This window comes from Hemicordylus capensis, chromosome 3 (assembly GCF_027244095.1).
Source record: "Hemicordylus capensis ecotype Gifberg chromosome 3, rHemCap1.1.pri, whole genome shotgun sequence".
Taxonomy (NCBI): Eukaryota; Metazoa; Chordata; class Lepidosauria; order Squamata; family Cordylidae; genus Hemicordylus; species Hemicordylus capensis.
The window spans coordinates 130,275,443-130,290,936 of record NC_069659.1 but is presented as its reverse complement, the minus strand read 5'-3'; the positions used below and the strand labels follow the sequence as shown (position 1 = coordinate 130,290,936).

General features: G+C 42.4%; 1 protein-coding gene across 5 annotated transcripts in view; it reads left to right on the top strand.

The window, feature by feature from the left end:
- Positions 1-15,494, top strand: part of GABRA5 (gamma-aminobutyric acid type A receptor subunit alpha5) — a 109,651-nt gene that overhangs the window by 17,569 nt on the left and 76,588 nt on the right. For all 5 annotated transcript variants that reach the window (XM_053312033.1, XM_053312031.1, XM_053312032.1 and 2 more), the window contains exons 3-5: positions 8,350-8,462; positions 12,195-12,262; positions 12,383-12,603. In XM_053312033.1, coding sequence (XP_053168008.1) covers positions 8,350-8,462; positions 12,195-12,262; positions 12,383-12,603 — 402 coding nt within the window. The remainder of the gene's footprint in view (positions 1-8,349; positions 8,463-12,194; positions 12,263-12,382; positions 12,604-15,494) is intronic.

Here is a 15,494-nt window from a genome sequence, read left to right as displayed (position 1 = left end):
ATTCTCCCATCTCCTGCCACAGATTTCCATTGCTTCTACCCACCTGCTTGTCCATTAATGGTATGAGCTCATTAACATTCCATCCCATTGGCTAAAATGGGACAGTTTTTTGCAGGGGTTGGCCCCCTTAGTTTCCCCCCCTCCAAATTTTTGAACATCAGCATGCCTGCAACCAACCCTGAGTCTGCCAGTACTTTTTTACTTGCCCACAGGCACTCTGGGTCTCCATCTATAAGAGTCCCAACTTTCAGCTCTTTCTGAAAAAGTACATAGAAGATCTATATTTGAATTGATGTCAACATCAGTCAATCAGTTTTAAACACAGAAATAGAAAAGGCCCATTAAGTGAATCCCTCGCTGACATAAGATTCTTCTCTCTAGAACATTTACTAGCATTTTAAAATGTTTCAAATCAAAGGTTTCACACTCCATAACCTAGTTGCTCCAAAGGTCCTGAGACTTTTGTTCTGTCCTGAGCAGACTGCCTTTTCCCTGTTCACAAAGCTCAAGCCCTTCAGTAACTGTACAATTCTCTCCTACATCAATGTTGCTAAATTCATGGAAGAATTAAAGGAGTTCAGGAATTAGAACAATTTGGTTCAATTGGTAGATAGTTGATTCAGTCTCTAGCTAACCATGGAGCTCGCAGGATAATCTTGGCAAGTCACTGGGGCTATTCTTATGATCACAAAAATCAGGCTAGGAAAATCCTAGCCCGATTTTTGTGATTGTTAGAACCACTGGGCTCGCAGCCGAGCCCGGTGGTTCCGGAGCGGCTAACCCGCTCCTGTAGCCCACCTCTTAGCCCGGGTTTGCGGCGCGAGTGCTCCGCAAACCCGGGCTAACTGTTTGTGAGTAGGCGTGGCACGGCTCCACACCGCGGCTACTCGCGAGTAGACTCCCAGTGGGGAGGCTTAAAAGCAGCCTCCCAGCTCGGGGGTCTCCCCAGTATGCCCTACGCGCTCGTGCAGGGCATACTGGGGCTTCCGGGGGCTACGCAGCCCCCGAGCTCCCCCGCCAGCTCGTGTTTGACACCATGGTTTCATGCTGAATTTATGTTTAGAGAGTCTGTAGCAGGGAAGCCATCACTTAGGGTCAGATTGATGGCTGTTGCTTTGCCTTGAAATACACGTTTCTTTTCATGTGATAAGTGCATAATTTGAACAGCATGCAAATTACCTGGGCCATGATCATGAAGTTCTCTTATACAGTTTTCTGCAGTTCTGTCTTAGACTGACAAAACTATTATTAAATATACTTATGTGCTGCTTTTCAGGAAAAAAAGAGTTTTCAATGAAGTTTACATAGCAAAAGGAAGCAGAGTATGGTTCCCCCACAATCTAAAAATAAATAAAAAGTTCCAGCAACAGCCATGGGGAGGGATGAATAAAGTCAGGGTTCCGTTCCAGCAGAACCTCATCACTGGCAAATTTGCGGTTGATGAGGCATTAAAGTCTATGGGAAACGGGGTTAGGGAAACCAGGGCTGCAAAAAGACCTAAAAATAAAGGGAAAAATAGGGGGAAATGCTAAAAATCACCAAAAGTCCTGTAATATTGTCAAGAGTCACCAAGAAGAAGGAGCAGATCAGACCTCTGGAAATTTTTTGAAACCCGCCCCCCCCCCCCGCCAAATCACTCAAAGGCAATTTAAATTGGCAAGGGACAGCAAGGTCAGCAAGGGTCACCAAGAGGAATGAGCAGATCGAACCGCTGAACCCCCCCCCAAATCACGGAACCCCCCCGATAACTAACAAGTCATTCTAGTAGGAACTAATCAGCCTACTTTCCTTTCAGTGTCTCTACATCTGGACTAAATTTGATGAATTGATGTCCACAAGCTAGATCTCTTGCAACTCAAATGTTCATGTGTCCACCATCTTGGATCGGGGTGGATGTCATCATTACAAACTGCACCATTGAGGTGTCCCTGTGTGTCACTCTCTACAGCTGTTTCAAATGTGGTTCAAATTGGTTAGACAGTCCTCAAGTTAGTGCATTTTCACCTCAAATGTTTATGCATCGGGCATCTTGGATCGGAGTGGGTGACATCATCACAAACTACACCATTGGGGCATCCCTATGTGTCCATTCAGCTGCAGCAAATTTGGTTCAAATTGGTTAGACTGTCCACAAGTTAGTGTATTTGCACCTCAAAAGCTTACGTGTCCACCATCTTGAATTGGGGTGGATGACATTGTCACAGTCTTCACTGTTGAGGTGTCCCTATGTGTCCCTATGTGTCCCCACAGCTGTAGCAAATTTGGTTCAAATTGGTTAGGTGGTTCACAAGTTAGCCCACTTGTGCCTCAAAAGTGTGTGCATCCACCAACTTGAATCGGTGTGGATGACATCACAAACTATGCCATTGAGGTTTCCTTGTGTGTCACTCACTACAACTGTACCTAATTTTGTTGAAATGGGTTAGGCAGTCCAGAAATTAGCCCGTTTGCACCTCAGATGTTCACATGGCTACCATCTTGAACTGGAGTCAATGACATCATCATACACCAAGCCATTTGGGCATCTCTATGTGTCCCTACAGCTGTAGCAAATTTGGTTCAAATCAGTTAGGCGGTTCACAAGTTAGCCCACTTGTGCCTCAAAAGTTTGTGCATCTACCATCTTGGACTGGCATGTATGACATCATCAGAAACTATGCTGTTGAGGTCTCCCTATGTGTCCTTACAACTGTACTTGCTTTGGTTCATATTGGTCCAGGTGTTGTGAAGTTGAGGAGCAGGGGGGACACCTGGATGGACACACAGACACACACACAGAATGCCGTGTGTTCTCATAAGCTGACTGGAAAGTAGGCTAAAAAAACCTTACCCACCGCTGATACTTGGGTCACGGTTGGCAAACCTGTTACAATTTCCCATTCACATATACTCAAAACCATGATTTTAGAACTGCAGCTGGCAAGGAATGACTGTATACCCTTTGGCGTGAATAGGCCATTGCACCCACACCCCAAGGAGACATGAGACACAAGCTTATGGTGAAAAGGTCCACAATTTTATTTAAACACAATTAACTGAAACTTTAATGGACTGAACTGGGATTTGTGTTCCATCCCCACAGTGCAGTTCTAAAAGGCCGGCCTGCATTGGGCCACCTTAGCCTAGATGACACGGGCGATAAGACCTTGGCTCCGAGCAGCCCCATGGCTCTAGAACAGAGGCTGCCCATCTCTGCTGACCTAAGACCAGGTTTCTGTTGTTGGCAACACCCCTCTCCCTCGAGGCCGCCTAGCCTTTCAGAAGGATGTCACCTGACAGAGTTGAGCGGCTAAGTCAGCATCCTTGATCCACCAAGCCTCAAGGGATCTGACCACCCTCCTTGTAGCCCAGCGCTTAGCTAAGGTGCTCACCAAGGCTTCATTGTTATTTCCCAACGCACTGCACCTGCCAAAATTGTGACCAGGAGTTAAAACTTAACTATCTAACTGCAGGTATAGTACGAAGGAGGCGAAAAAGGAAGCATACCCCTAGGCCAATCAGGTATGCACCCCAAAAATTCCTGCCCAGCCCCGACTGGCAACCAGGAAGCCTATATATCCTTCCCTATATTCAAGAGAAGGGAGGAAGGGTGCCTGTGAGAAGCGGGCTGATGAGGAGAACGCCGACGCAGCCGTTGCCACTCAAGCCCCACCCCCACCTCACAAAGGAGCCAATCAGAGGAGCTCCCAGCCTCGTGATCCTTGATGGAAAAGGGGGGCTGGGGCAAACAAGCCGTGCCACCCGTTCAGGCGGTGAGCAGCTAGATTTTCAATCCCTGCTCAATATATTAGAACGACCACTTAAAAGGTGCCTCTTGACCACTGCAAGGGATTTTGAAGACAGCCAGCGTGGTGTAGTGGTTAGAGTGCTAGACTAGGACCGGGGAGACCCGAGTTCAAATCGCCATTCAGCCATAAGACTTGCTGGGTGACTCTGGGCCAGTCACTTCTCTCTCAGCCTAACCTACTTCACAGGGTTGTTGTGAGGAGAAACTCAAGTATGTAGTACACCGCTCTGGGCTCCTTGGAGGAAGAGCGGGATATAAATGTAAAAATAAATAAATAAATAAAAGAGGTCTTGTGTGGGTGGGGTAGCTTGCAAGCTACACATAGATCATCTGGGGTGCTAATTGCATGCATCTGTGTTAGCCTGTGTGTAACTGGTCATAATGTTCTAGTATGTGTACACCACATATATACACAGTGGGAAACGGGGTATACATGTGCACAAGTGCTATTATTGTGCATATACACATGACTGTATATTTAAACTACACATGTGTAGTTTAAAGATGTATACTGGTCCCTTTGATCAAATTCTTACAAGCTCTCTCCTTACAAGAACTTAAAAGTACAAGTACTACTTAGTGGCTTTTGTACTTCTGCACAGTTACAAAGCCCCCCTCTCTTCTGCAGTCTCAGGGCAAATGTCAGCTGGAGCATGCTCTTTCTGACAGTGACCACAGGGACGTACACCCAATCACTCTGTTATTGAGCTTAGAACCAGATTCTAAATATGCTGACTTCAGATGCTGAGCATTTTTTCTGACATTGTGGACTCTCAAAGAATTAAAAAAGCAAACTGTACAGATCTCACACACACCAACATATGCTGAATCAAGCAAATGCACCTCTTGCCAAAACAATTTAAAAGGGCAATCAGTTCTGCTTCACTGAGACCATAAAGCAAAAAACAAACAACAAACAAAAACAACAGCTGAAATGCCCAGCAAAATAAAATCTGTTGTCAAGGTGGGAAGGGCAGGGGGAGGGTGCGGTCATTCGCATGGGAACCATTCACCTTCTTAAGCATCGTTGTCTCTATTACAATTCAGTTCAGAGCCTCACAGGTTATACTCTCAACAGGGTTTTTGTTGGTGGTGAAGTGACAAGACAATGATATACTGCGAGTTATTTGATGGCAAGCCTGGCACACAAAGCTAAACTAGGCACTGGAAATTACTGGAAATTATTTCAGTCCTCCTTCCATTTTTTTCTAGTGTTTTTTTTTTTAAACAAGCAGCTTTAAATAGAATTGAAACTGCACCAAAACTCTGAAAACATGAATAGTTTGTGTAGCAGAGGAGAATTCACTGGCATACTTCCACAAAGTGTCAGCTGGCCAGGTACCAAACAATGTATTTCTAAATAGCTCCTTGGACTCCTTATTTTTGATGGTTTTATAACATAGCAGTCCATAACATAACATACTATATTATGTTACGTAACACAGGATGTAATATATCTTCCATAGAATGTGGCAAGTGGGGAGGATATTGGGAAAGACTAGAATCCATGAACCTTTACTGGTCTTCATGTTCCCCTAAAGAAAAGGACAATTTCATTTTTCCATTCATTGAGGACATATGCTGTTCTTTTACTGAAGAAAAATGGAGTAAAGGTTTTCAGACACTTCTCATATTTCAGCATGCCTAATGAAATAGTAAGTACATTAGTTGCTTTTCTCACTTGTCTGCATTCACTGGTGTGCTGTTGTTTCTAACTTTCTGAATAAGATTTTAGAAACTCATATATATATATATATATATATATATATATATATATATATATATATATACACACATACACACACACACACACACACACACACACATTTCCACAATATATTTTCCAGACTCTTTTCATTATATTAGAACCCACGATCACTATATGACCCTTTCTTCTGGGTAAGAGCCAAGATTATGAATTTTAATTTCCAGGCATGCTTTTAACAATGATGGTTAAGTTTCCTTTAGGGGCGAGTGATTAGAGAAAAACTAACCAAGTGGAGAAATATGCTCACATCATATTTGGCTCCAGACAGGTCTTTTTCACCTTAAAAATGGAATTGCATACTGGCAATTCCAGCAGGTTCATCTCTTTAATTTTATTAAACTCATATTTGTAGCCATTTTAGCTGCCCTTCTCTAGTGTATGCAGATTTGTAGCACCTTCCCAGCTGAGAACTGGGCAGCAGTATCAGAAGCAATATCTATAGCTACAAGCATGGAGGCAGGAAAAGCCGCAGCTATTGGAATTGCTAATAGAACTGTAATCTATAAGCTTTAAACTGTAAGGTTTAAGGGGTTTTGTGGCAGTGCTGAAACCTCGGGCAGTGATTTGTTGAGCTGCCCTGTTGTCACAGAGAGGTGGGGTAGCAGAAGGGTCATTCTGGCTATCATTGGTTAAGCTGCTCTGACCCTAAATGGTCTCTAGCTTCCATTGGTTGTTCAGCTAAGAAACAGAGGATGGCAAGACAGACATAAGTTCCTAGGAAAAGAGCAGTAGAAGGCCTGGGAATGGAGGTGGCAGGGGCCTCAGAAGGCAACCGGTCAAGGGAAGTGAGATTTGATCTGAGGAAAGAGGGCTAGAAAAGGCCTGAAGGAAAGGTCTGGAACTGGAAGGAAGTGCAGACAAGAGAGGTACATGGTCAGAAGCTATGAAAGTAAGGAAGGCTCAAGTTCACATATTTGAAAATAAAAACGGGGAGTACCTTGAGTTACTACAAGGATGCCATATTAAGTGTACCATGTAGTGTGACTGGAAATTGAGGTTCCGGTCTGAATTTGTAATTAAGAGTATAATAATGATGGTGGTGATGTACTTGGTGAAGCCCCCGCCCTTTTTTTTTGGCAAGTCTTAATTCTTTTATACCCTCAATGCAACGTTTGTCATATATACTATGGCTATGGAACTGGGCATCAGGAGACCTAGTTTGTGTTGTAGTGTTACAAGCATTATGCATCATTATTATTGCCATCCTTGCCAGTAATAACAGTACTGTAGGATTAAAATTTTGCTGAAGACTTTGTGTGTAGCAGATGGCAAAATGTGATCCTCCAGGTGCAACTTAATTAAATTGGTTTGGTGGTGGTGATGATTATGATTACAGTAAAATTGAGACAGAACCTCTTTGATCCACTGGCTATAATCTGCAATTTTGTGCAACAATGCTTACTGTTTATATGCCTCAAATTCTGGTGATTGTCCAGCTGGGAGCATATCAGTACAGGAAGGCATGGAGTATAGAAAACTGTGATGCAACTTGGTTGGAGATATACTGTTAAACCGGAACAGAAATTGTTTTTAATCATCATGAAAAACAGACTTCGACACTTGCAGAGACTAAAAAGAGACAGTGTCTGCCAGCAGGGTTAGAATCCAAGGCTTAAGTCTTGCAAATAGCTGATGAGGTAAATCTGTCTCTGGACTGTCCTAATTAAAACTACATGTAAGGGAGGGTCATGTGACTGAATGCTTCTCCATTTTTTAAAAATCCCCTGTACATAGACAATCAGTATGAAAAAGAGAAGAATTCTGGCTTAGTTTTATTCCTTGCATGCTAGTTTTCTATGTGTTGGGGTTTTTTAAAAGAAGAAGAAGAAGAAGAAGAAGAAGAAGAAGAAGAAGAAGAAGAAGAAGAAGAAGAAGAAGAAGAAGAAGAAGAAGAAGAATTCAACATGTGAGCTTCTTCCCTTGGTCCAAAATGATACAGTCCACAAACAGGAACACCATGTTATCTGGCCCTTATGAGAATTTGGTTTAAGGGGATAGGAAATGGAAGGGGTCACATAAGCAAATCCTATGGGAAAATTCTGAACATAGTGGGGCTATTCCCACGATCAGGCAAAATCAGGCTAGGGGAGCCTAGCCCGATTTTGCCTGATTGTGGGAGTCGCAGGCGAGCCCTGTGGCTCCTAGGCAGTTAACCCACCTAAGTACCCCTCCCCTAAAACCGGGTACCCGTTTTTTTTTAATCGTGAGTAGGCACGGCTCCATGCCACAGCTACTCACGAGTAGACCCCCAGAGGGGAGGCGAAAAGCCGCCTCCCGGCTCCGGGGGTCTCGCCAGTATGCCCTGCGTCTCGCTTCCAGGGGCCAATTGGCCCCTGCTCCCCCCAGCCCCTGCCGGCTCCGTCACAGAGCCGGCAATCATGTGGGTGGCCGATCCGGCCGCCTAGGGCTCCTGCCCTGCTCGTGTGTGGAGAGAGCAGGCTTAGCCCGCTCTCCCCACTTACTCTCCAAAACCGGGTCTCACTGATTGTGAGACCCGGCTCAGTGAATCTTTAAAGGATTCTTGAGTGATGGTAGCTGGAGTGATATAGGTGCCAGTGGTGGCAGGATGGGGAAAATGTTCCAGCTAAAAATGTGCAGCTAAGAAAAAATATACACAGATAGGCAGGATATCGTGTATGTACACCTTAAATGTTGTTTCTTCTGTAGTCTTTCCTCAGAAGCTTTTAATTATTTAATTCTAGATGCTTTTGACATCAAGACCACTTTTAATCCGATCTCTGTCTCCCCCTCCATTTTTATTTATATTATATTCCCCTCCTCTATATTTTAACAGCTTCTCACAAATGCCAACAGCTTCAGGGAAAGATGATAACATCACCATATTCACCAGGATTCTGGATGGCCTCCTGGATGGATATGATAACAGGCTTCGTCCAGGCCTGGGAGGTATGGTAAATGTTCCTGCAAATGAGTACTGTAGTCATTTTAGTGATGAATGTTGGAAACAGCCTGCCATTGTTGTCTTCCAGAAAGAAAATTAGTGTGGTGATTCCCAAAGGGTGTGCAAAGAACAGTAGAAGGATGCCCCCAAATACCTCCCAGTCCTTTCATTTCCTTTCTTTTTGTATTTTAAGCATTATCGTATTTCAAGTCAGATTTAAGAATATTCCCTGTATGCAACACTCGCCATTATCACACTGTGCTCAGAACAGCCCTTGGACATGATTTACATGCCTGTCTCTGTGCGTCCATTGGCAAGGCCAATAGACAGGGAAGTGCAATAGATAGCTATGGGAAGCTGTGGCCTCCTTGTGGTGAGAGACTGTCTGAAAACCAACTGCAGTCATCACAGCCAAAGTTGTGATATTATCCATTTATATTGTACTTTTCAGTACACTTTCAAGACAGTCTTACAATATATATGAAGAAACAATGCATCATAGAAACAATCATAATACAGTAGAGAACAGTTATATACACTGGTTTGCTAATTAAAGGCCATTTGGATACCCTGGGGGAAAAATGTTTTCAACTGGAGCTTAATGGTCGTTTAAGTAGGTCCTAGTTGAATAGGCACAGGAGGGAAATTTCACAGACTTCTGAAATGCTTTGGGTAATCCTATGAGAATAAATTAACAGAGGTCTCTCAGCTCAGGCACCCTGCGGAAGTGCTTCCTGTCCTCTTTTTGGTTTGGTTGGGTGCCTTCCTCCCTTTGTCCCTCATGATCAGCCAGCTCATCTCCAACAGTAGGGCCTGGAGAGAATTGAGATTTTAACAGGCGGGTTTGTATAGGAGGAGACAACCCTGTACACACTCTGGTCCTACACTTAATTGAAATATTAAATATATTGCACACTTTTTTCAGTGTCAGGGTGATTTGTGCTTCTAATTTTAATCCAGAAAGCATGGTTTAGGAAATGTATCCACGTACTAATCTGTGCAATAGTTCATCCTTTTAGTACTAGGATGGAGGCAACCTAGAAAGTCTATCAACCATGTTTTTAATTAATGAATTAATTAATCTGCAGCTATCTTTTGAATACTACTTTCCCAAATTGTATAGACGGCAATTCAAATGTTTAAGCAATTATTGTATTACACAGTGACATAAAAAGCTGAGAATTGTAATTACCTCCTTTCAAATGAAGAATACAGCCAGGATGTTTCAAAACTACGGGCTGTGTCATACATTCCACTTTTATTTATGTATTACATTTCCATGCCTGCACACACAACTGTCCCATGGCAGTTTACAAAAAATAAAACAATAAAACAACAGTTAACAACCAAGCATTAAAACTGGAGCTGAGGGTAAAAAATTTTTAGGTAATGTGTAAAATATAATGTGTGAATACAATAAATAGGTCATATATAAATGCATGTAGCATACAGATACATTGGACATATGAACCTGCCTTGCACTAAGTCAGAACATTGTTCAATTTGGGTCAGTATGTTCTATTCTGGTTGCCAGGGGCTCTTTCCCAGGGGTCTTTCCCAGCCCTACCTGTAGATGCCAGAGATTGAACCTTGGACCTTCTGCATGCAAAGCAGATGCTCTACTACTAAGCTATGACCTCTTCCCATGCAGGCATCAGGGAGGTGGGACTAAGGGTACACTCAGTAATAAGAACAAGAGGAAGAGCGGGATACAAAATGAAATAAAATGAAATAAATAAATAAATAAATAAATAAATAAATAAATAAATAAATAAATAAGAAGCCCAGATTTGCCACTCTGAAATAGCCCTGAGAAAGAAGTTTGAGACTCCTCTTCCAAGGGGAAATACACAAGAATATCGTAGCACAGCCACTAAAGCTCCTCAAGCTTGTCAAAGAGAATACATTGGACAGGAATTAACTGAATTCTTTATACTAGAAATACAGCACCAAGTTATAATGCACATTGTTTCATACTCTTATTGGCTGTATAGGTTTGTGACATACTAATCCCTGAAATGGCCTCCACAGATATGTGGAGGCCAACTGAGCAGCTTGGACAGGGCATAGGACCATAGGAAGCTGCCATATACTGAGTCAGACCATTGGTCTATCTAGCTCAGTATTGTCTTCACAGACTGGCAGCGGCTTCTCCAAGGTTCTCCAAGGTCCTCAGCCCTATCTTGGAAATGGCAAGGAGGGAACTTGGAAGTTTCTGATGCTCTTCCCAAAGCGGCTCCATCCCCTCAGGGGAACATCTTACAGTACTCACACTCCCTGTGGCCCATGGCCACTGCTGCGTAGAGCATACTAGGTAGTGGTGGTACAAATATGAAGGTCGGTGGTAGCTAAGGTCATAACTATTTAAAGTTGTATTCCCCCGCCTTCACTGCCTCCCCTTGAGCGGTGCTCACCAGACGCTACTGCTTATTTTTACAGGTGATATAATGTCATATTTGTGGAGAATCTCTGCTGCTCACTGCCTTGTATTATACTAAGCCAGTACACTGAAACATCAGACATGCTGAGTGATCCTCAGGCAACCATACAGTATGTGGAGGTTCACCACATGTTCATTGGTACTAGCAGCAACTTTGATTTGAATAGATGAAACAGGATGCTGGGCTAGATAGGACTTGGGCCTGATCCAGCAGGGCTGTTCTTATGTTATTATTACCTCAGCTCCAGTCTCAGACAAGAAATTCAACTATCCATTTATTTAATTTTGTTCTGTTTATATCCTGGCTGCTTTCAGATGCTTCGGGTGGCTTACATAGGGCTCCCAGTGATCTTGTATCCAATAAGCATGTGCACCAAAAAGAGTTTGATTTTGTTTCAAGCACAAAACAAATAGCAAGATCCTCAGATAGATTTGTCAAAACTGTGGCCAAGGCCGGCTGTTTCAGTGAATCAACCCTAAAACACTCAAAATGTTTCAAGTGTTTCAAGCATTTTGAGGCCTGTTTTTCTGGTGATAGCTGGTCTACCAATTGGGGTCAGCAGGTAGACCAGTCCTTCAAGGCGGGTTGATGTGTCAGGTCCGGGGTGGAGGCCTGGTCTACCCACCTCACGCAGTGGGTAGACTCACCTCTTAGCACGTTGGCCCACCTTGGAGGACTGGTCTACTAGGTAGACTAGTCTTCTGAGTCAGGCCGACACGCTAAGTCAAGAGCGCAGGGTTACTCTACTCGCTGACCCCAGTTGGTAGACCAGCTCTCCCTGGAAAAACAGGACTGTTTTTCCAGGGAGCGCTGGTCTACCATTTGGGGTCCATGGGTAGACCAGCCCACCACTCTAGATTTAGTGTGTCAGCCCGCCTCAGAGGACTGGTCTCCCTGTTACCCCCACTTGGTAGACAAGCTCTCCCCAGAAAAACAGGCCTCAAAATGGCGTTCAAAACACTAGAAAAGTCTTGGGTCAAAACAGGGCTGTTTTGTTTTGAGCTTGAAACAATCTCTTTATTTTAAGGGTGTTTTGTTTTGAGCTTGAAACACTTGAAACAGCCCATTTCTAGCTTGAATTGATTTTCAAATCTCTAGTATCCAGGCACAGACCATACCAAAATCTTCTCAGTTTCACTGTTTCTATGGGATTAGGTGCTTCCAGATCAGTCATGATAGTTGCCTGTTGATGTAGTAGCCAGATGTACTGTTGATGTGTATCTATCTATCTATCTATCTATCTATCTATCTATCTATCTATCTATCTATCTATCTATCTATCTGTTGTTGTTTTAGAGAGAATAACTGAAGTGAAAACGGACATCTATGTCACCAGTTTTGGTCCTGTGTCAGACACCGAAATGGTAGGTTGTAATATACAGATCCTATATAAAATCTCCTGTTTTCATTGCTAGAATAACTTGGAAGATTGTTCAGTTCTTGTGAGCTACACTGCTTACATGATTGTCTCCATTTTCTGCCAGGAATATACTATTGATGTGTTTTTCCGACAAAGCTGGAAAGATGAAAGGCTTCGGTTTAAGGGCCCAATGCAGCGCCTCCCACTGAACAATCTCCTTGCCAGTAAGATCTGGACACCAGACACTTTTTTCCACAATGGCAAAAAATCCATTGCCCACAACATGACCACCCCCAACAAGCTTCTGCGCCTTGAAGATGATGGGACTCTTTTATATACAATGAGGTGAGGATGTTGCTTGCAGATTTCTTTTGATTTTAATTCTGAAATAGGTCCCTGTTTGTAGTGGTGCTGTTCTTCATAGCATAGTCAAGGAAGATGCCTCTTACTCATATTTATGAGAATATCAAAAGAAAGTGGAGAGCATAATTACACTTTACAACTAGCAATTAATGTACAGCTTCTGAACAATGCCGATTTTTTTAATGTTCTCTGAAGAACAGATGATTCAGAGGTGTTTTTCTCCTGAAACAGATTGGTACTTTCCATTCTAAGTATTTGTAGCTGATCTGCTGATTTGATCTAAGCCAGAAAGTTGAATTTGTCACTAGTTTGGTGCATCCTGAATGATCAAAACCTAGGGTTCTTTGCAATCCTAATTTAATGAAAGGGTGCATGTGGTTAAAACTGTATCTGGTGTAAGAGGCATTATTTTAACAGGTGTCCTTTTCAAATCAAGATAGTGCTTTATTTCAGTCTTTGTGAATTAGATCAGTATCAGAACCTTTCAAAGCTTTGGTTCTTTTCTGAACTAATGGAATTAGAAAGACTTACGGTTGCATTGCAGATATTTTGTACTGCTGGTAGCAGAGTATAAACTCCTTCACGGTAGGATTGTTGCTGTTGTTGTTATTGCAAACAAATATTTTGCAATAAGGTGGAATAAAAACCTCATTGAGAATGTGATCATGAGCACAAATTTTAAAAGATAGTTGAAAAAGAAGTGATTTTTAAATGAACTTGCAAGTTCACTTCTCCTCCTGAACTCTTTACAAGCTACAAATTTCAGATCTGGCTCATAATGAACCCACCAGCTTAATCAGATCCCTACTAAAGTAGCTGGTCTTTACACTTTCCCAGAAACGTTTACCTGGTGGGCAGCTGCAGAACTCTCTCTCTCTCTCTCTCTTTATTCTAATTTTAACTGGGCTTTTTGGAATTGGGCATGTTGAAAAAAAAGTACAATTTTTATCTTTTTAAAATCAGTTATGTTTTTTAAAAGTTATTTTTATTTCCCCCTTTAAAAAAATCCCATAGGAGCACAGAAACTGGTAGGTTTGGGTTTTTTGTTTGTTTTGTTTTTGGCTTCTATAATTATTATTACAAGGATATATGTACATAATCTGCAAACAGGTTTCTGTTCTGCCAGAATGCAAGCAGAACAGAACCGACAGCATATTGGAATAACAAAGCAGAATGGAGGGAATCTGCTTATCCCTGCTTAGCACTTTGGTGAGACTTTGGAAGTTTTTAGGGAGACTTGAGGCTGGGAGGAACTGCAGCTGAGGATTCTTGCAAAAATGGATATAAATAGGAAAGATTTTGACAATACAGAACAAGAGGCAAAAAGGTGACTCAGTTATGAATGTATGTACTTTTGTAGTACTTTTTGCAGTACTTTTGGTTTTGTTGGTTGATCTACATCCACTGAGCAAGGAGCATTTAGTTTGCCAGCTGACATAGAGGGGGAAAAGATTTATTCCATGTCCATGCTCTGTGATAAAAAAGTTATATTGAGAGATAAGAAGAAAGTGGGATGTTTTGATAGTACTTGTATATTTAAAAGAATCTTTGATAGAATACAAATACGATGGATATTTATATACAGCTTTTCAACAGAAGTTCCCAAAGCAGTTTACATACAGACAAACAAACAAACAAACAAATAAAAATGGCACCCTGTCCCCAAAGAGTTTGCAATCTAAAAAGAAACGCAAGGCAGATACCAGCAACAGCCACTGGAGGGATGCTGTGCTGGGGGTAGATAGGGTCAGTTGCTCTCCCCCTGCTAAATAAAGAGAATCACCACTTTGCCTCTTTGCTCAGTTAGCAGGGTACAGAAGAAGGGTTTAGACCAGTTATATCTGGCAGACACTGGGCATGCTCAGAAACGTTTAACTGGGCATTTGGACAGAATGCCTGTGGTCAATAGGAGGGGCATGGAACCAACAGTTAGGATGTGGGAAGAGGACACATTAGGGGTAGAACATCCTGTCATGAGACAGGGAGTTTGATTAAATTAGCCATTGAGCTCCTCCAGTGCTGTGAATCTCTGTTAAATGCACGTAGAGAATTAAAGTTGTCTTTCCTGGACTAAATTTAATGTTAGTCCATTAATGTCTAGACTAACATTAATTTCTGGACTAACATTAATGCAGAAATCAATTAAACCAACCAGTCAGCAAACCGAAAGCAAACAAGCTTTAAAACCAACTGAGTGGAAAAGGTAACAGCTGAGATAAGAGTTGGGAAGTGGTGAGGCTTTTTGAAGACCTAAACCTTTGACCAAAGTTTGTCAAAAATAGCTGGGGATTCCTCCCTTTAATGGCAGCTTTTGTTTTGTTTTGTTTGCAACACAACGGTAAGAATGTGATTCTGTGGTGAAGAAAAATGCAGCACGTTGTGGAGCTTCAGTGTTCACAGGGATTTTACAAGGGTGGAGACTGTCCTGTTCACTTCAAAATTTATTTCTTGCATCTGTATACAGATCTTCCTCCAAAGAACTCGGGGCAATGTAGATGGGGTTGCCCCCAACCCGTTCTCACAATGCATCTTGTGAGGCAGGGTAGCCAGAGACATTTGGAATGTGGCAAACAGCCATTACAGATGGTGAAATTAATGGGGCAAACCCTTTCATATGTATCAGTCAAAGCTACCACACACAAAAAAGGGCTAGATGAAAATCTAAGAGTTGTCTGTTATCCTCTCTGATACCAGGCTGGGAAATCCTTTAGTAATGCGTAATCATATCAAAATGCCTCGGCGGAGCTGTGCCACATTCAGAAGAGCATTTCTTTCATCATGGGTGCTCCTGTGATATTTATCACTGACAAAAAATAATAAAAACTAGTTTGCCCGCTGAGAGCTGTAAAATGTCAGCTTCTTATGTGTGAAAG